The 21,537-nt window shown below is 45.4% G+C and overlaps 1 protein-coding gene across 6 annotated transcripts in view; it reads left to right on the top strand.

Annotated features, from left to right (window-relative positions):
- Positions 1–21,537, top strand: part of LOC115180595 (triple functional domain protein) — a 133,346-nt gene that overhangs the window by 84,081 nt on the left and 27,728 nt on the right. For all 6 annotated transcript variants that reach the window (XM_029742818.1, XM_029742798.1, XM_029742809.1 and 3 more), the window contains 20 exons: positions 2,453–2,648; positions 3,493–3,659; positions 5,695–5,814; positions 6,661–6,852; positions 7,083–7,347; positions 7,577–7,692; positions 8,600–8,722; positions 9,389–9,586; positions 9,910–10,025; positions 11,762–11,828; positions 12,087–12,196; positions 12,442–12,511; positions 12,623–12,712; positions 13,177–13,269; positions 13,617–13,728; positions 15,471–15,661; positions 15,885–15,986; positions 16,781–16,920; positions 17,139–17,238; positions 19,473–19,728. In XM_029742818.1, coding sequence (XP_029598678.1) covers positions 2,453–2,648; positions 3,493–3,659; positions 5,695–5,814; positions 6,661–6,852; positions 7,083–7,347; positions 7,577–7,692; positions 8,600–8,722; positions 9,389–9,586; positions 9,910–10,025; positions 11,762–11,828; positions 12,087–12,196; positions 12,442–12,511; positions 12,623–12,712; positions 13,177–13,269; positions 13,617–13,728; positions 15,471–15,661; positions 15,885–15,986; positions 16,781–16,920; positions 17,139–17,238; positions 19,473–19,728 — 2,824 coding nt within the window. The remainder of the gene's footprint in view (positions 1–2,452; positions 2,649–3,492; positions 3,660–5,694; positions 5,815–6,660; positions 6,853–7,082; positions 7,348–7,576; positions 7,693–8,599; positions 8,723–9,388; positions 9,587–9,909; positions 10,026–11,761; positions 11,829–12,086; positions 12,197–12,441; positions 12,512–12,622; positions 12,713–13,176; positions 13,270–13,616; positions 13,729–15,470; positions 15,662–15,884; positions 15,987–16,780; positions 16,921–17,138; positions 17,239–19,472; positions 19,729–21,537) is intronic.

Genomic DNA, 21,537 nt, shown 5'->3' with positions numbered 1-21,537 from the left:
TGAAATTACAAAGATATTTGGTTGACCGTACAGGTCGCTTACTATAGAGCTCTGTCGCATGTTTCAATCATAAACCATCTCAAAGATAGACAGAAAATACTTCTGCCAAGGAACTACTATTGCATGGTGATAATCATGAGAAGCCAACAATCCGCATCCTATATCTCCACAGGTCTATGTTTTGTTTATGTGGAAAACTATGTTGATCCAGTCATCAAATTGCTTAGGCTAGATGATAAAGGCTTGGTTTGCTGTTACATTATCTCCAGGTTAAGATCTTAAACAGTGATCAGCGATGGATTAGCATATGGATCATAGCTGAAGGGAGTTTGTGGTTAATTACTACCGCGTTTTAGTCTCTGACTTGTACATAAACAGTGAGAGTGTACACTACTAAGCCCCCTGTAGCCGGGCCCTTCCATGAAGCAGCCATACGCTCAGTGAGTTAGAGCTAGTCCCTTACCACATGGAACCCTTCCCTCTACCTCCTCACTCACATGTTCTCCCCCAGAGGACAATACAGTACAGTACAGTGCTATATAATACAGTAAAGTACAGTACTAGATAATATAGTACAGTACTAGATAATACAGTACAGTACAGTAAAGTACAGTACTAGATAATACAGTAAAGTACAGTACTAGATAATATAGTACAGTACTAGATAATACAGTACAGTACAGTAAAGTACAGTACTAGATAATACAGTAAAGTACAGTACTAGATAATATAGTACAGTACTAGATAATACAGTACAGTACAGTAAAGTACTGTACAGTACTAGATAATACAGTACAGTACAGTACTAGATAATACAGTACAGTACTAGATAATACAGTAGGGAAAGGGGAATACCTAGTCAGTTGTACACCTGAATGCCTTCAACTGAAATGTGTCTTCCGCATTTAACCCAACCCCTCTGAATCAGAGAGGTGCGGGGGGCTGCAACAATCGAAATCCACGTCTTCGGCGCCCGGGGAACAGTGGGTTAACTGCCTTGCTCAGATTTTGACCTTGTCAGCTTGGGGATTCGATCCAGCAACCTTTCGGTTACTGGCCCAATGCTCTAACCAGTACAGTACAGTACTAGATAATGCAGTACAGTACTAGATAATACAGTAGAGTACAGCTGGAGCCTGAGGAGCCGAGCAGAGGGTGCAGAGGGCCATCCAGAGGAAATTAAATGGCACAGTGGAGAGAATCAATAATTACTCGTTTCGCAGTACTGCGTTTTGGATTTTAACATTTTCCCATTCCTGACTCGGAACCCTGTCATTCTCCCATTCCTTTTTCTGACTCCTCTTCTCTTCTTCATTGTCAGATAGATGCCTTGAGATTTGATTTCACTGCTCATGTGAATGGATGCAGGCAGCTGTATGAGCCTCTCAATTTCATCCCAGTCATTTCTTTTTTACTACGTCTGCTGGATAGCCAGCCACCGCTTTAGTTCATGACCCGTATTACTTTTCCATAGTTTCCCCTCGACGACCATCACTCTGGACGCCTTGAATTTCCATCGGCCACATTCTTTACATTTAGGTCTTCAGTATGTGGCTGAGCAGCAGCTGAATGGGATTGTGATCCATGTGTGGAATGGAGTCTAGTGCCAGCCTGTCTCTCTCTGAAGCATCAGGAAAATGATTCTGTAAAACAGACAGTGGATTTGTATAATATAAAGACAAATTGAAACGGTAAGCTAGTCATTGTGAGCAGCCATGATATTTCGGCTCGGTTTGGCAACAAAAATAATCACATTGATTGATTGATTTTGACTTCATTCCAATGAATATGGAGGTCAACAATGAAGCAGTGCTGTAGGTTATGGAAGGTAAGCCCATTCAGGCACCGCCCACACTGGCATCATGGAGAATAGACTGACGGAGTACCCATCACTGTGCCAAGGTGGATGGGCGTCATGATTCACCCTCCTTCAGCAAGTGTGCGTGGGTGGGTCCTTAAACAAGTGCTAACATCACAGGCAGACGCTCCATCTACGGCGTTGCCTACAGTCATGCCAGCTAGTCTGGGTAGTCCCTCTATAACCAAGGGATAAATGTATCATTCTAGGAAACACTAAACACTTAGCTACTGTCTCGAAGATCAGCTTCGCTGGTGTTTTGATATCATTACAAATCCTTTCGTTCTGACGCCGATTTAGTTTACACCCCTCTCAGGTCATATTCCACCTAGAGGGTTGGAATGATCATCTGTGTGTGTGTGTTTGTACATATGTTTGTCCTGTACGTGCTATGTCACCTTTATTTCAAACTAATTTACGGTGATCCCTGTGATCAGTGTTTCTGTCTATTTGTACACTTCCATTGCAGTTGATAGTTTGTTGTTGCAGTTGATAGTTTGTTGTTGCAGTTGACAGTTTGAGTATCTATAGATCCTCTATAGGGGACTATCCAAATGAAGTGTTACCCCTTGTCCTTCCCTCACACACTCCCAGATCATCTCAGACCTGGAGTCGTGGAATGAGGAGCTGTCCCAGCAGATGGGTGAGTTTGATACAGAGGACCTGACGTTGGCGGAGCAGAGGCTCCAGCACCATGCTGACAAGGCCCTCACCATGAACAACCTGACCTTCGACGTCATCCATCAGGGACAGGAGCTGCTGCAGTACGTTACAGAGGTCCAGGCCAGCGGTGAGTAGTGGAGAAATACACACGGACGGATACACACACACATGCACCTTTTCTGTCGTACACTCACACACACCGACACATCGGATGGGCCAAAGCGCTGCTGCTGCTGCCAGGGCAGCTCAGCGTTGTGGGTGAGGAGATAGGGAGAGGGGAGGAATGGGGAGGGCCGTTTAACCCAGCTATCGAGCTCTGGAGAACTCGGCACAGTAGCGGCAGCAGGCCAAGGCCAGACGAGCAGATTTCACGGTAATCCTATGAACTCATGTCGCTGAGTAAAACCACTAGGCAGTTCTGCAGGACGACAGGCTGCATTGGCACACACACACACACGTCATTGACGACATGCACAGAGGAGATTTTGTATAATCAGAATGCATCCCAGAGCAGCTCTCTCCTGGACACCAAAGAGACAGACACACAGTGCTTCTATGACAGACATGCTCTGTACTCCATGCAGCCCAATGCAGGTCTGGAACACAGGAGTGAAATGTAAGTAATATCATGTTAATGGCAGATTCGTTCCTGTGTGTCTGACTGTCTGGCCATATGGAGCTACTGATGTATGCCTGTATGCTTACCTAACTGTCAATCTTTTACATGTAGTCGAGACTGATTGTCTTGTTTGAGGAGAGAGAGAGAGACCTTGCTTCTCTCTTTTAATATTTTTGTTAGGTTTGGGTTGCGTAATGGCTTTTGTTCTTTGTGTTGTTTTCAGGATTTGCTACAGTAGCTGATGAGCTCTCTCTCTCTCCTTCCTTTTCACTCTCCTTCTCTGTCTCCCTCTCTGTTTCTGTCTCTCTTTCTCTCTCTTGTTCTATCTCTCTCCCCCTCTCTCTCTGTCTAGGTGTGGAGTTGCTGTGTGACAGGGATGTGGACATGGCTACACGTGTTCAGGACCTGCTGGAGTTCCTCCATGAGAAGCAGCAGGAGCTGGACGTGGCGGCCGAGCAGCACAGGAGACATCTGGAACAGTGTGTCCAGCTACGCCACCTTCAGGCCGAGGTCAAACAGGTAAACACACGTCATTCTCTGTCTCTGTTTCTGTCTCTGTCTCTCTCTCTCTCTCTCTCTCTCTCTCGTGTTCTCTCTCTCTCTCTCGTGTTCTCTCTCTCTCTCGTTCTCTCTCTCTCTTTCTCTCTCTCTCTCTCTCTCTCTCTCTCTCTCTCTCTCTCGTGTTCTCTCTCTCTCTCGTTCTCTCTCTCTCTCTCGTGTTCTCTCTCTCTCTCGTTCTCTCTCTCTCTCTCGTGTTCTCTCTCTCTCTCGTTCTCTCTCTCGTTCTCTCTCTCTCTCTCGTTCTCTCGTGTTCTCTCGTGTTCTCTCTCTCTCTCGTGTTCTCTCTCTCTCGTGTTCTTTCTCTCTCTCGTGTTCTCTCTCTCGTGTTCTCTCTCTCTCTCTCTCGTGTTCTCTCTCTCTCTCTCGTGTGGTCTCTCTCTCTCTCTTACTTTTGACTTTTGCTCTCACTTGTGGTCTTTCTTTTTCTCTTTCCAAGTACAGTAGTGAATGTGGGATGACAACCATGAGATGCTGTTGTGAAATAAGTGATTGTGTATTATTATGTGAAGAGCACGTGATTATGAATAGATTGCTCTCTGTGCATGTAATATTAAGCATGAAATGCTTTTCCAAGCAGATGTATTTACATCTACGGGGTTGATTCTATTAGGCTGTACAATGGGAAATATGAGACCAGTCGATATGGTCACGACTTATGGCATTGACCATTTACAGCATATTCTAGAATATCTTCACTGAGTCACTTTCGTTTCGGAGTCTGGTGTAGCTGTCTAATATCCAGACCACACCTGTCCCCTTGGCAACAGGGGTTCGAGCCCCAACTGTCTGTGCCCTTAACCACTTTCTGTACCCCTCTCCACGTCTATCTCCCAATCTGTACTTACACCTGTCATGTCAAAAAAACAATCAAATACGTAAGGGGATTGGAACCCAGATCTTCTTCAAATAAAATACAAGTAAAAGACAGTTAAGATGGATAAACTCTCAAAGGCCAATACATATATCAGTTAGCATCTCTTCTCTGCATTAATAGCACACAACATCTTTCTTCTGTTCTATTCTATCTGAACTAAACTAGCCAGCAGTCGCTCTCTGAAAGACTGAAACACTGCAATGTGTGCTGGGAAAGTAGAGCAGTCCTTTAGAGATGACCAACAGCCTGAAAATGAGGAAAAAGAGAAACTAGGCCAGCAGGAGCATCATCTTTTAATCTTATTCTGTTTATTCATTTATTTCATTTTCCTCATTCGGACATTGTTGTAGAGCGAGAGATTACCCGTGTCCTGGAAGGGAAGAGAGGCCTATGTGTGTTTTTGTGGCTATAAACTGAGAGAGCAGGCCAGGCAGAATACAGCAGTAGTTGTTCTGTCTGTCTGTTAATCACTGAGCAGCGTTTAGCCTCTTCCCTCACACAGCCGCTATGCTGAGCTAGGAGTTTGGCAGCAGTGATAGCACAGAGCATGTGTCAGATACACAGCAGGTGTGCAGTGCTGACTCAGAGCGGAGCCCGGCGGAGGAGACGGTGTGGAATCCTCCCTGGGGCCTCTGGCTGGACGTCGCTGTGTGGACAAAGAGGAGGGTGGGAGGAGGAGACGGTGTGGAATCCTCCCTGGGGCCTCTGGCAGGCCGTCCCTGTGTGGACAAAGAGGAGGGTGGGAGGAGGAGAGGTGGGGAGGCGAAAGTGTCAGGGGGGACGCGTCACAGCTGACTTTACCCTGCCCTTTACCTTTACCTTGTATTCCCTTGTGTGTGTGTGTGTCAGGGTGGTGACAACATGGTGGGTTAGGTCTGTATACTGGAGGTTGTGCTTATCTGTGATGATGATTACCATGTCCATTATCAACGTGTCTGTGGTTAATGTAGGAGCTGTGTGTGTGACTGTTTATCTTAGTCTGACCCATTACTGATTCTCTCTTCGTGTGTGTGTGTGTGTGTGTGTGTGTGTGTGTGTGTGTGTGTGTGTGTGTGTGTGCGTGCGTGCGTGCGTGCGTGCGTGCGTGCGTGTGCGTGCGTGTGCGTGCGTGTGTTTCAGGTGCTGGGTTGGATCCGTAATGGAGAGTCCATGCTGAATGCAGGTCTGATCACAGCCAGCTCTCTACAGGAGGCAGAACAGCTACAGAAGGAACATGAGCAATTCCAACATGCCATAGAGGTAGCTCTCTGTTCCATCTCTCTCATGTATTCCCCTTCTTCTCCATCCCTCTCCACTCCTTCTCTTCGTCCTCCTCTGTTCCTCCCTCCGTGACCCTGGCCGTGACCCCACTCTCTGAGGATGTCTCAGGGACAGTGGGATATGTAAAAAAAAAACACACTTCCGATTCAAACATGCGTATTAATTCACACTTGTACATGTGTGAAATAGGACAAATATAAGCACCCAGCAAATTATTATTTTCCTTATCTCCAGCCCCCTCGTACTCCTCTCCTCTCCTCCTTCTCTCATTCTCCTCCTCCTCTTCTCCTTCCTTCTACCCTCCTCCTACACACCTCAGTAAAAACCCAAACCTCCCCCACTCCTCTTTTCATCCCCTATTGGTCATAAATCATCCTCCTCTCTGATTTCACCAGAAACAGGGCCCTGTTTTCACCCCAGAACATGTTTCCCTTTTAACTCTTCTGAGCAGGGCTCATTTATACAGGACTACATTCTGCAGGGCTGAGATTATGCAGGCAGGTTTCTGGAGTCATCTACTCACTGTGGAAGGAGAGGAAAAAACCCTGTTGGAGATTATTAATCCCAATTACTCGATCGATTTGATTATGGTATTGTAATGATATTGTCTAATGCTGTGGTGTGTTAACAGTCATGGTAGCAGAACACTCACACAGTATATAACACTCAGACTCCTTTCCTGTAACCGTAGCCTCCAATCACATTCCTCCGTGTTCTTGTGAAAATTTGAAGATGTTAATGTGAACAATATTTATGAAGTGGAAACACTTTTTTTAATCACCTCCCTCCCTCTCTCTCTCCCTCTCTCTCTCTCCCTCTCCTCAGAAAACCCACCAGAGTGCATTGCAGGTGCAGCAGAAGGCTGAGGCCCTACTCCAAGCCAACCACTACGACATGGACATGATCCGGGACTGTGCAGAGAAGGTGGCCGACCACTGGCAGCAGCTCATGCTCAAGATGGAGGACCGGCTCAAACTGGTCAACGCCTCTGTAGCCTTCTACAAGACCTCCGAGCAGGTGGGTGGGACATCGCTAACTGTTTCCATGGCAACCCGCCAGAGGAGGCCCATTGGCCCCTAGCCCAGTAACATGGCCCAGATTAGGGTATATTAACCACTCTAGATAGGGTGGTATTATATGGTATTACACTGCAGTTTGCCATGTATTTGCGTTCGTGTACTTAGCTTGGGCTCGGTGGTGCATTGTGGGTAGTGTAGTTTTGACCTGTGCTGTGTGCTGCTCTGTAGGTGTGCAGTGTGCTGGAGAGCCTGGAGCAGGAGTATAAGCGTGAGGAGGACTGGTGTGGGGGAGCTGATAAACTGGGCCCTAACAGTGAGTCAGACCATGTCACACCTATGATCAGCAAACACCTGGAGCAGAAGGAGGCCTTCCTCAAGGCTTGTACACTAGCAAGGCGAAACGCTGACGTCTTCCTGAAGTACCTGCACAGAAACAGTGTCAACATGCCAGGGATGCTGTCTCACGTCAAGGCTCCTGAAACACAGGTCAAAAGTAAGTGGCTCTTTTTTCCCTTCCCAATCAAATACACCTTAGATTGTTCTTTACTGTGGTGTTCCTTTCAGGTGCCTTCTTTTAGACAGATGGGATGTGTCCCCAAATAGCCCCCTATTCCCTATATAGTGCACTACCTAAGTGCTTTAGTAGTAGACTGTAGGACTAGCTTGTCTTTTGTGACATAGCCATGGTTTAAATGATAACGTGTCTCTTGTGGTTTTGTCAGACATCTTGAATGAGCTGCTCCAGAGAGAGAACCGGGTGCTGCACTTCTGGACAATGAGGAAGAGGAGACTGGACCAGTGTCAGCAGTATGTGGTGTTTGAACGCAGCGCCAAGCAGGTCAGTGCTGCTCCTCAAGGAGAACTATACCAGAACGGTAACATTCATGGCTACAACAACACGGTCACACACAAGCTATGAAAGTAGACGTTTAACAATATGGCGGGTCATATAACATACCACCATGTTGAACTCTGTGCAAACTGCTCAGCAAGGCACTAGTTGGACTAATGTTTTGACCAAGGGCTGACCAAACCAAAGCCTCCAAATCTGGTTACGTTCCCGGTAGACTGGTAACAACACAACAGTAGTGTTACCACAGCTATAATTACATGCCCTACATTTTAACACTGGCTTATTGTAGTGCAGTGTCTTTCTTGTCCTCATTCTCTACAAACCGTCTCCTCTCATTTAGTCAGTGCTGATTGACGGACCGAATGTGTGCAGCAGAGCAGACTGAAGTATATCTCAATTGGAGACTGTTTGCTCCCCCATGTGGGCTGGTGTTAGCATTACACTGGTCTGGAGAGGCAGCAGTGAAGACTGCATCTTCCTTCCCCCTCGTGGATGTAAAATGTATAGAATGGTGTAAGGAACCCACAATATAAGCTTGTTTTACTGCAATGTTTGTAAACAACTTACTTGTAAACAAATACTGTATAGCCTCAAAACATGGTTGAAACTATACGTCTGATATCATGGATGGTCAGTCCTTGCATCCAAAGCTCTGTCTATGAATTTGAGAGTGGTTACATTTCTCCAGGCCCATCCCTCAGTTGTTTAGCAAAACAGGGGCAGGGAGTCCGCTTTGATATTGTTTCAATTAAGGATTCTAGCTTTATGTCCATGAGGGGGCGTGAACAAGTGTACACTTCCTCAAAAGGTGAAGGCTAGGGAATAGGAATAAAACATTAGTGTGATGACAGAGAAATGATCTGGACCTCGTCTCGTTGTGTTCGGTCCACAGGCTCTGGAGTGGATCCACGACACGGGAGAGTTCTACCTGTCGACCCACACCTCCACCGGATCCAGTATCCACCACACACAGGAGCTGCTGAAGGAGCACGAAGACTTCCAGATCACAGCCAAGGTGAAGGTCCCCTCCAGCACTGTCCAACACTATCAAACACCACCTACTGGATGTAATCTATGTATTTTCTATAACAGACACTGACCTTTGTCGTTCTGAATCAGACTGTATGGGTTGTTTAGATTGTGATGCCTGTAAGAACCTTAGCCAGTGTGTTGAGATGTAAAGGGAATAGTGTCAGTCAACCTGTCCCCTACATACACCACGTAGGGCTGTCTAGGATCTGTTTAGGTTGTGCAGGGTACTGGCCATCTGCGTGGACGTGTCCCAAATGGCACCCTCTTCCCTACGTCCTACATTTGACCAGAGCACTATGTACCCGGGTCAAAAGTAGTGCACTATATTAGGGAGTAGGGTGCCATTTGGGACCCTGCCGGTTAGTGTGTTTTGCTGCCCTGCCCTGTTTGTGGCCCTGTGCTAGGTATTATGATGCTGTATCTATGAGGCCCAGTCACAGGGCAGCCCATTGTCCCTGATGTTCTGGCCTCCTGAGTTATTGTGTGGCAGAAAACTCTATTGTAGTCATGAACCTCTGGCACAGTGGGATTTGGCTCCTGTGGTTGACACCCGCACACACACAAACACACACACACACACACGCCCCACAGCCCCCGTTCATTCTCTCTTTCACTCTCTCTCTCTCTCTCTCTCTCTTTGTATTGACAGCAAACCAAAGAGAGGGTGAAACTGTTGATCCAGCTGGCGGATGGCTTTTGTGACAAAGGGCACGCCCATGCGCTGGAGATAAAGAAATGGGTCACCTCTGTGGACAAGCGCTACAGAGACTTCTCCCTACGCATGGACAAGTACCGGTCCTGTCTGGAGAAAGCACTGGGCATCGTATCCTCTGACTCCAACAAGGCCGTGAGTACTGGAGGACAGGGTGGAGGAATGTTGGAGTGGAGGGTTGCGATGAAAGATGGTGTATGTGTGGGAGGGGGGAGGTTGTGTGTGTGTGTGTGTGTGTGTGTGTGTGTGTGTGTGTGTGTGTGTGTGTGTGTGTGTGTGTGTGTGTGAAACAGATGAAAGGGGTGAGTGTGTGTGTATTTGCGTGCTCACGCTCATGTGTGAGAGTGTGTGTCTCTGTGTCCGTGAGTCTCGTGAGACAGACAGGAGTCTGTATCTGTGTGTGTCTGTGCCCGTGTCCCCTCGGCGGTGCCTCATAAAGTCCCCTGTCTGTCCTACAGAGTAAAGGGCTGCAGCTGGACATCATCCCCGCCAGCGTCCAAGGGTCAGAGGTCAAGCTGAGGGATGCTGCCCACGAACTCAATGAGGAGAAGAGGAAGTCTGCCAGGAGGAAAGAGTAAGCATTCACATACACAGTGGTTACACAGTTTGGTGGAGAAGCATCATTGTTATTAACGCATTCAAAGCACTAGCAGTTGGGAATACCAGACAGGAAAGTTTGCGCCGGGAGACCAAAATATTTAACGTATTCATACTGCAGTAATTAACATTAGTATTGTCTAACACTTACCATTTATTTCATTGAAAATATTTTCATGATATCTGATAATTAATATTCAGATAAAAATATATATATATGACATACTGTATCTAACTTCAAAGTCAGAGCCACTGGAAGGTTATTGAAATAATGAGGCCATCGAAAAAGTCTGAGCTACTTGTAATTTAGTTGCCCTTTCCTTTTGGGACTTAGTGTTTGATGTTGCTCTGTGTAAGACTTACAAATTTAAGCCATGCAAAATTGAAATGAAAATAAGGTCATACTGTCACCATGAGAATAAGGTCATACTATCACCATGAGAATAAGGTCATACTATCACCATGAGAATAAGGTCATACTATCACCATGAGAATAAGGTCATACTATCACCATGAGAATAAGGTTATACTATCACCATGAGAATAAGGTCATACTGTCACCATGAGAATAAGGTCATACTATCACCATGAGAATAAGGTCATACTATCACCATGAGAATAAGGTTATACTATCACCATGAGAATAAGGTCATACTATCACCATGAGAATAAGGTCATACTATCACCATGAGAATAAGGTCATACTATCACCATGAGAATAAGGTCATACTATCACCATGAGAATAAGGTCATACTATCACCATGAAAATAAGGTCATACTGTCACCATGAGAATAAGGTCATACTATCACCATGAGAATAAGGTCATACTATCACCATGAGAATAAGGTCATACTATCACCATGAGAATAAGGTCATACTATCACCATGAGAATAAGGTCATACTATCACCATGATTATAAGATCATACTATCACCATGAGAATAAGGTCATACTATCACCATGAAAATAAGGTCATACTATCACCTCAAACTGCATAGCAGCTAGAGCATTTTCAATCTCGTCCCCTTTTCCATTTATCACCTTTAAGAGCGGCAGATAGCCTAGCGGTAAGAGCATTGGGCCAGTAACCAAAAGGTTGCTGGTTTGAATACCCGAACCGACAAGGTGAAAAGTCTATGTGCCCTTGAGCAAATGCACTTAACCCTAATTTGCTCCAAGGGCACCGTACTACTATGGCTGACTGTGTAAAACAACACATTTCACTATTTCACTGCATCTATCTGGTGTATTTGACAATAAAACAATATTTTTCAGGGGCACACATACAGTACAGGTTTACTGTACTGTATGTGTGCATCCCAAATGGAACCCGATTCACTAAATAGTGCACTTATTTGACCAGAGCGTTAGTCAAAGGTAGTGCACTATATAGGAAATAGAGTGCCATTTGGGATGCAGAATATATCAATGGTTCCTAACCTTTTCCTTTCCTCCGAAAAGAGGGAAACACTGCTGTGTCACATGTGACATTTGTCTCACATTTGTCCCTGACTCACACAAAACAGACCCAAACAAAAGCCATTCTCTCTCTCTCGCTCTCTCTCTCTCTCTCGCTCTCTCTCTCTCTCTCTCTCTCTCTCTCTCTCTCTCTCTCTCTCTCTCTCTCTTGCTCTCTCGCTCTCTCTCTCTCTCTCGCTCTCTCGCTCTCTCGCTGCTGCAGTTCCTACAAGTTTTTGTTTTTTTCCCCCAGGTTCATAATGGCAGAGCTCATTCAGACAGAGAAGGCCTACGTCAGAGACCTGCGGGAGTGTACAGATGTAAGTACTGAGAAACCACCACTCCATTCAACCTGTGACATATTCACACTCATTTACTGACAGACTATACAGTGGCCCCTAAGGGATTGATTTTTTGAAAGGAAAACATAATGTAAGCCAAGGCCCTAGGGCAATGCAAAAGGTATGCTTGATTGATCTGTTTAGTTTATCATCTTGTGGTTTTCTGGTTGTAGAGATGTCAGATGTCAGGATTACAACCAGGTGAAGACGTTGTGTTGTTCTCTGTGTGGTTTCCAGACCTACCTGTGGGAGATGACCAGCGGTGTTGAGGAGATCCCTCCAGGCATCGTCAACAAAGAGCACATCATCTTTGGCAACATGCTGGACCTCTACGAGTTCCACCACAAGTTAGTGTTCTGTACTGGAGTTACCCACACCGGACTCCCATTGCCTTCTAGATGCACTGGAGTGGTCAACCTAAGCCCGGTCTATAGTAACTCAACCTGGGTCCTATTCATTAGTACACACCATAAATAATAATGAAACAAGCGTTTCTTATTGAACAAGTTCAGGTAGTCCCTCCTCGTTTTTCCCCGTTTAGTTCTGTTTGGATCCTAGTGAATACGACCCTGATCTCTCCCTTTCTGTACAGCATCTTCCTGAAGGAGTTGGAGAAATACGAACAGCTACCTGAGGATGTGGGTCATTGCTTTGTCACCTGGGTGAGTGTCTCACTGTCTGGACAAGCCAGCTTACACCACTGACATAGGTTGACATGGCTGAGATGTTGCAGGAATATTGTGTCTCTTAACATTTGTGTGTCCATTTTGCAGGCAGATAAGTTCCAGATGTATGTGAACTACTGCAAGAACAAACCAGACTCTACCCAGCTCATTCTGGAGCATGCAGGGCCCTATTTTGATGTACGTGTAGATGAGTACCAACTTAGGCATGCTATAAATACTTAATACATCAAATGTTGACCCACTAATCAAATTCTGCCATGTGGTCTTTTGTGGTCTTTTGAATCAGATCCTTTGAAGTACTATTTATGCTAATAATTTTGAATAAATGCAAGGCAGCAATATTATGCTGGTATATCAGTTATGACGGTAGCCTTCAAATCTGGCTTATTCGGGTGATTTCTGGGTGTTTGGCAGTGAGGCTGATCTTAACAGGAGTTGTGGTGGTAGTACAGGAGGGTATATGAAGCCTACTCACACAAGATTGACCTTAGGTTGCTGTCAGTGACCTCCAGCTCTGAGGAGAGGGGTATCTCCATTCTCCATCAGTGCTGTCTGTCTAGGTCTAGGAGCAGGATTACACTGGCGACTGCTGCCTCGGCGTCTCTGTGCCCTTTAAGACGTCTCTGTCTTTTGGTTTCCAGGAAATTCAACAGAGGCACCGGCTGGCCAACTCCATATCCTCATACCTCATCAAGCCTGTCCAGAGAATAACCAAGTATCAGCTGCTTCTCAAGGTACTGTACACTGGCCAAGTAGAAACAGTCGCTAGACGACTCTCTGTAATAAGTATGTAACATACAACACAAGAGGTTCTGGTGCGCCCTCTGTTCTCTCACCCTCTGTAATCTAGCTTGTATAACGATCTTGTTTATTGTAGAACATATCGCTTGTTGTCAACAAAGCTACAGCGTTGGAAGCTAAACTGCATCTTGCATGGAACACAATCCTTTACAGCCTTTATCTTTCGTTGGACTTTGAGGTTTGTGAAATGCACCTGAAGTTTTGTGTTTGTTTCTCTCTCTCTCTCTCTCTCTCTCTCTCTCTCTCTCTCTCTGTGTGTGTGTTTGCGTTTCTTCTTCAGGAGCTGCTGACCTGCTGTGAGGAGGGGAAGGGGGAGATCAAGGATGGTCTGGAGGTGATGCTCAGTGTCCCCAAGAGAGCCAACGACGCCATGCACCTCAGCATGATGGACGGTAGGAGCAAATATACTTAGAACTAGCTAAGGGTTTCCTCTTTTATCTGTAGTAGGAGGACTAGGCCTTGACTTACTGGAGATTCCTTTTAGCTCCTATTGGAGCAGGCTGGGCTAACTCACAGGAAGCTTTCATGGAATATACACTACCGTTCAAAAGTTTGGGGTCACTTAGAAATGTCCTTGTTTTTGAAAGAAAAGCCATTTTTTTGTCCATTAAAATAACATAAAATTGATCAGAAATACAGTATAGACATTGTTAATGCTGGAAATGGCAGATTTTTATGGAATATCTACATAGGTGTACAGAGGCCCATTATCAGCAACCATCACTCCGGTGATGTTAGATTTTTTTTAAAAGCTAATTGATCATTAGAAAACGCTTTTGCAATTATGTTAGCACAGCTGAAAACTGTTGTTCTGATTAAAGAAGCAATGAAACTGGCTTTCTTTAGACTAGTTGAGTATCTGGAGCATCAGCATTTGTGGGTTCGATTACAGGCTCAAAATGGCTAGAAACAAAGAACTTTCTTCTGAAACTCGTCAGTCTATTCTTGTTCTAAGAAATGAAGGCTATTCCATGCGAGAAATTGCCAAGAAACTGAAGATCTCGTACAACGCTGTGTACTACTCCCTTCACAGAACAGCGAAACTGTCTCTTAGCAGAATAGAAAGAGGAGTGGGAGGCCCCGGTGCACAAATGAGCAAGAGGACAAGTACATTAGAGTGTCTAGTTTGAGAAACAGACGCCTCACAAGTCCTCAACTGGCAGTTTCTTTAAATAGTACCCGCAAAACACCAGTCTCAACGTCAACAGCAAAGAAGCGACTCCGGGATGCTGGCCTTCTAGGCAGAGTTGCAAAGGAAATGCCATATCTCAGACTGGCCAATAAAAATAAAATATTAAGATGGGCAAAATAACACAGACATTGGACAGAGGAACTCTGCCTAGAAAACAACAGTTTTCAGCTGTGCTAACATAATTGCAAAAGGGTTTTCTAATGATCAATTAGCCTTAAAATGATACACTTGGATTAGCTAACACAATGTGCCATTGGAACACCGGAGTGATGGTTGCTGATAATGGGCCTCTGTACGCCTATGTAGATATTCCATAAAAAACTCCAACTACAATAGTAATTTACAACCACAATAGTAATTTACAACATTAACAATGTCTACACTGTATTTCTGATAAGTTTTGTTATTTTAATGGATAGAAAAATGTGCTTTTCTTTCAAAAACAAGGACATTTCTAAGTGACCCCAAACTTTTGAACAGAAGTGTAGGTTTAGAAATTATTTGAATCAAGTAACTTGACAGCTCCCTCTGTCACGGTTGTCGAAAGGAGAAGCGGACCAAAGTGCAGCGTGTGTGTCGTTCCACATTTTATTTTCACTGTGAAACTATGCGATACATAAACCATAAACTGAACTAACAAAACAACAAACCGTGACGCAGAGGTGAAACATACACTACTCAAAAAGAATCTCCCACAGGTGGAAAAAAAACCCCAACTTAAGTATGATCTCCAATTAGAGACAACAAGGACCAGCTGCCTCTAATTGGAGATCATCCCAAACAAAACCAACATAGAAATACAAAACTAGAACATGAACATAGAAATACAAAACATAGAAAAACACCCCCTGTCACGCCCTGACCTACTCTACCATAGAAAATAACATCTTACTATGGTCAGGACGTGACACCCTCTCTTCCTCCTCCTCTTCCCCCCTCCAGGGTTCGATGGGAATATTGACTCCCAAGGAGAGCTGATCCTGCAGGAGTCCTTCCAGGTGTGGGATCCCAAGACTCTGATCCGTAAGGGACGCGAGCGCCACCTCTTCCTATTTGAGATGTCCCTGGTCTTCAGCAAGGAGGTCAAGGACTCTAACGGACGCAACAAGTACCTCTACAAGAGCAAGCTCTTTGTAAGCACAACCTGTCCGCTCTCTCATCACAATGGCTGGAACTCAGACTTGAGATCTGTACGCTTAACTTAAATGAACGTCTCCCATTCACATCAATGAATGATTTACCAAAATAGTTGCCTGCGCGGATCTCAAGTAAATACTTTTATATCAAACCTATATTTACTCTCTTCCTTTCCTGTTCTTTCTCTAACTCTGTTTTTGTGTTTTCTCTGCTCCTAAGACTTCAGAGCTGGGTGTCACAGAACACGTGGAGGGGGATCCGTGTAAGTTTGCTCTCTGGGTTGGGAGGACCCCCAGTTCAGACAACAAGATGGTGCTGAAGGTAACTGGGACATTATGACTTAACAGTAACCCAGCAAACAATCAGGCACAATGAATATTTATGTATTTACTCCCACTTTTGCCCAAAACGTATTCCCTTAAGTGGGTGTTACTGTGTGTTTTAAAGATTTAAGTTCAACCCACTAAGATTTGATGACCACTAAATGTACTCCTACAATTCCGCCCAAAACATATTTCTTTGAGTGGGCGTTACCAGGCCTATGTGTTCAAGTTCGAAGATTTGCATAACAGTTCATGCACTTAGAAACATATCTGCATGTTGATGCGTTGTGAGTCACAGCACACACACACACACATGCTATGTTTATATTATACACATTATATAATGGCAGACTGCCCATCTTAATCTGTCCGTTATATAAAAGCAGCATACTCTTGATTATTGTTGCATAGTTCCCATGAAGACATGAGTGAGTCATATGCTAATTATGTGTCCACGCATTTACATCATTCACACAGCACTGAAGGGCCCTTTAAATGGCTCCTCGGAATTCCTCAATTGTGAAACATACTGTAGTCGATTGAAAGGGTCTTACTGAATGTCCTTTGTGTGTTCTGTCGATGTACTCTGGTAAACAATAGGAAGCATTGGGATAATTACTGTGACTCAGTGAATGCATCGATGAAGGCATCAGGGTTGACTGTGTTGACTGAACAGCTCCGAGTGTAGAGTTAGTGTTGCATCATAGATCGTGTCGAAATACTGGGAATGTGTGGACTGAGATCTTTCTGCCTGCCCGTCTGCCTTGACCGTCCGTCCGTCTTTCCCCTCAGGCGTCCAGCATAGAGAACAAGCAGGACTGGATCAAACACATCCGGGAGGTAATCCAGGAGCGTACCATCCACCTGAGAGGAGCCCTGAAGGAGCCCATTCACATCCCCAAGGCCACCACAGTCAAACACAAGGGCAGAAGGTACAGTGCTCCACCTTGTATCAACCTCATCGCTTCTCACAGCCTTTCTTACAGACCATACAGGACCGACTGCATGGAACATTGGTTTTATACATTACAGTTATTGTTCCGTCAATACCGTAGCACAACCTAACATTAAAGTGCCCCAACAGTAAATGATTGTGAGAGCTGCCCCGCCCTATCTTGGTTGACGTCTTCTTCCTCTTGCCCCTCTGTAGTCATGGAGATGACCTGGACAGCCAGGGTGATGCCAGCAGTCAGCCAGACACCATCTCTATCGCCTCCCGTACCTCTCAGAACACACTGGACAGCGATAAGGTGAGTCATAATATGCTGCCCATTTCCTTCCAACAGCTACGCCATTCAAATACGACACATTGCCAACTCCGGAGTCTGAAGTAATACAATGGTCTGCTGCTACAATCCCTGCAGTTTAGGGCTTCACCAACGATGGCTGTTGGTCTTTGTTGTGGAACAGCGGAGGTCTTCACAGTATCATTTGACACGTTAGACTCTAGAGCAGTCTTTTCAACAGCATTTCAAACTGTAGCCTCTAAATCCAGTCATTTTTAGGAGAGACCGCAACCAGACAAGTAAATTAGAAATTTGTATTTCAAGACATCATTTTAATTTGGACTGGCTTCCTGTGAACCTGTTGCCTGATAAGGGACTGTCTGAAAACCAAACTTTCGTTAGACTTTTCCTTTCCATCTCAGAGATGAACATGAGAAACATGGCTCTTCTTCAGGAAGGGACAGATAGTGTGATTTTTATCAGGCAATAACAGCACAGAAGGATATCACTCCTACTCACAGTCAGAGCTATATTCTCTCACACAAACACTCTGCCTCTTTAGGGACCATGTTTCCCTGCCAAAGCTGGACTTGCAGTTATTCTGCTCTATGCAGCTATGCTCCTAGTTCAAGGAATTAGGTTCAAATTGACTTAGCCACAGTGGTTGATTCCCAAATGCTACCCTATTCCCTTTATAGTGCACTCCTGGTCAAAAATAATGCACAGCAAAATTAATATGGTGACATTTGGAAGACATGCATAGTATGTCCCTTTCTGTAAGTGTCCTTCATGACACAGTGTAGCTCTGGTTCTGTCAGGGTACAGAAAACAACACAGAGAGGGCCAGTCAAGGTCACAGAGAGGTGATGAGGGAGAGTCCTTTTGTCCTCTCGTGTCCACTAATGGGCCGTGGTTCCTTTAATGCAGGGCACAATCACTCACAGTCAACTCTCTCTCTTTCTCGCTCTCTCTTTTTTCCTTTCTCTCTCTCCCTCTCTTTCTCTGCCTCCCTCTCTTTGTCTTTCTTTCTCTCGCTCTCTGCCTCTTCGCCTGGTGTTGTGAGATCTGTGAGAGGCAATGACAGAGTGGAGTTGTGTGTCGGCGACGCGTCAACGAGTGTGTCAGCCTCCCACTAGCTGTACCACTCTCTGTGTCAGTGTCATATCTTCAGCCTCTCCTTGGAGAAGGCACAGCTGGTACAGTAGACAAGAAAGGGGGTGCTTTGGCTCTGGTATATAGTACCTAGATACCATCGGAGGGCCACCGGGCGGAGGGATATGAGAGTAGGTGGGCCTGCGTGTTACCTCAGGTCAGTGTGGTTCATTGTTAAGTTAACCTTGTGTCGCGTCGATGGATTAGATTCAGCATCAGGAGCATCAGAGTATGAAGGAGAAGAGGACAGAGGACAGAATCATGGAGAACAATAAAAACTCTGGTCCGGTGGCTCAGCTTTTGAACTCGCTGGCTTTGCCTCACTACCAAAGGGTATGTATGGATCTCTAGCAGTTACTAACTAGTCATGTCGGTTGGATGTTGGTTGGAGTCTGTAATTGGTTTGATTTGATAGTCATTTGAAGAACGTGTTGTCAGTGTGGAACTGCCGAGGGTGATCGTCATTCGCCTGTCACTGATTTCCCTGTTTGAAACGTCCCTGATGTGCCCATCATCGTCAATGTATATTTGAATGGAATACTGTATATGGCAGTTTAATGGACTTTTTTTCCCCCTGAATCTACGGCTTTAGAATGTCAGAGCGTTTCTTGGGTCATGTTGAGGCATCAATGTGTGGCGAGTGACTCACCAGAACGACATGTTTACAGTACAACTCAGTAAAGTTGAGCTCCAGTAGCTCCAGTATGTGGTTGGTTTGGAGCCTGCACTGTGCTGAGCGGCTGCTCTGATGGCCATCAGAATAAGCTCTTAGACAAGCCTTGTGACTGTCTGGGGAAACGGAATGACTGACAAGTGGCAAATCAGCAGTTCTCAGGGGGGACTTGGGGACCTCCAAACCCATATAAGAACTCAGTTGTTGACATGCTAATAATAGACTCGCTATTGCTGATTAGTACATCCTAAGAATCTCGCCATTTAATGACATGTAGTTATATTTCACACCCTCATTATGATATTGCTCCTAAACATCAATACATTTCAGGCTGTTTCTTCATAACCTCAAACTATTCCTTTGTGTCATGTAATGTTTATAGTAAATCTGACGTGCTCCCTCTCTCTCTCCCTCTCCATCCCTCCCTCTCCAGCTCTCTGGTGGCTGTGAGCTGACCGTGGTCATCCATGACTTTGTGGCTAGTAATGGCAGCAGCTCTGAGCTGACTATACGGAGGGGTCAGACGGTGGAGGTGCTGGAGAGGCTCCATGACAAGCCAGACTGGTGCCTAGTGAGGACCACGGACCGTTCCCCTGCCCAGGAGGGCATAGTACCCTGTGCCATGCTCTGCATCGCTCACTCACGCTCCAGTATGGAGATGGAAGGACTATTCAACCACCACCACAAAGGTAGGCCTTGATGTTGGGACTGAGAAGGCTGGAACACACACAGATACACAGATACACAGACACACTTTCAGCCTTGCTGTTGTGAGGCACCTGGAATACAGTACAGGAAACAATTACATGCACACATCAAATGGTTCTGAGTAGGTGCTGGAGATCAAATGATATGTTCAGCTAAAGTTTAAAAAGAATGTCTGGCGTCAATCTACCGTTAGGTCTGGAACACACATATATATATACACACACACACACACACACACACACACACACACACACACACACACACACACACACACACACACACACACACACACACACACACACACACACACACACACACACACACACACACAGGCACCGTCTGTACCTTGGTCCCAGGGGGTTTCTAGTGGGCGAGTGTGTACTTGCAGCCAGTGAAGGATTCCAGGTGCTCTGATTTACAGTCTGTAGAATTAGTGTTGATGACTCACGTGCTGCTGTGGAAAATATATTGATTACCACCTACATTATTCTGTGGGAATTCATATAGACATGACTAACTCTGGGAATTCATACATGCATACGTGGCCTGTCTCTCATGGTTCATATCCGTCAGGCACCAAATGGAAGATAACTGACTGAAACAGGTAGAGACTACCTGAACTTGTCAAATATAAAACACACGCATTTTTGTTTCTGTTACAAAACGTTTTGCTACCGTGTGGCCTTCAATGTGACCCTGTCCTTTTGACTGGACAGTGGTTTTTCTTCATCTTTCTTCAAAGGAGAAGTAGTTCTTGCGCTCCATGACCTGACCCCATTCCAGACCCCAGGGAATGAGATCAAAGAAACCTGGGTGGCACTTGGAGCTTCTGTTCTGTCTTGTTCCTGTCAGACGGCCCGCCCTCCTCCTGTCCTGGTCTGTAATAAGATAGAGGTGATGTTTGTGTACTGTATACTGGTGGTTTCTATGGTGCGGCACAAGGCTACCTGGGGCGGCAGGTAGCCTCGTGGTTAGAGCGTTGGGCCAGTAACCGAAAGATTGCTGGATCGAATCCCCTTGCTGACAAAGTTAACATCTGCCGTTCTGTCCCTGAACAAGGCAGTTAACCCACTGTTCCCCGGTAGGTTTTTGAATTGTTATGCAGACTGAAGACTCCCCTCAGCAGGGCTCCTTTAGAACTAGGAGGATGAACATGTCCTTGGTGCTCCCCTTGTCTTTGTGGTGCTTTGTCCTTGAAGCAGAGCATGTAGGCCTAGGCCTTTTTCTCAGGGCAGTGAACGGGTTAGGGGTTTGGGTGGGAAGATCTGGGAACTCTACTCTTCCTACTCCCGACTGGTGCTGTCACCCAGATGCATGGCTGGGCCAGAATGAGTGCAGCCTGTGAGCAGGAGGTTTTCCCTGGTAAACGTCTGGGAGTTGTAGAAGGGGATGGATGGATGTGTCTCACTAACTCACAGGAAGACTATTCATTTGTTGTTTTTCCTCATTGCATTCCCCATCCCTTGGACTTAGAACAAAGCCCTTGCTGGCTGGTTGCCTGTGGTGAATTAGTAGCTGTCATAGCTTGTGTAAACCCCACAAGTTCTCAGAAAATGCTGTTGATGTGACTCCTGTGATGTTTTTGCAATTAAGTTTGTAAACTCAATTAGACAAAGCCACTGCTTTTTGGCTATTTTTGTATTTTCCAACTATAGGACCATGAACTAGGACAGGATTCCCCAACTGGTGGCCTGCGGATGGTTTTATTTATCTTTTTGTTGAATTTTCATTGTTGGACATAAAAGACTGTAAAAACACCAGAAAATCAGCTCCAAGTGATTGACATTTTG

The sequence above is a fragment of the Salmo trutta genome, chromosome 3, assembly GCF_901001165.1.
Source record: "Salmo trutta chromosome 3, fSalTru1.1, whole genome shotgun sequence".
Classification (NCBI taxonomy): domain Eukaryota; kingdom Metazoa; phylum Chordata; class Actinopteri; order Salmoniformes; family Salmonidae; genus Salmo; species Salmo trutta.
Note: the sequence above shows the minus strand (reverse complement) of the source record. Positions and strands in the feature narration are given on the sequence as shown.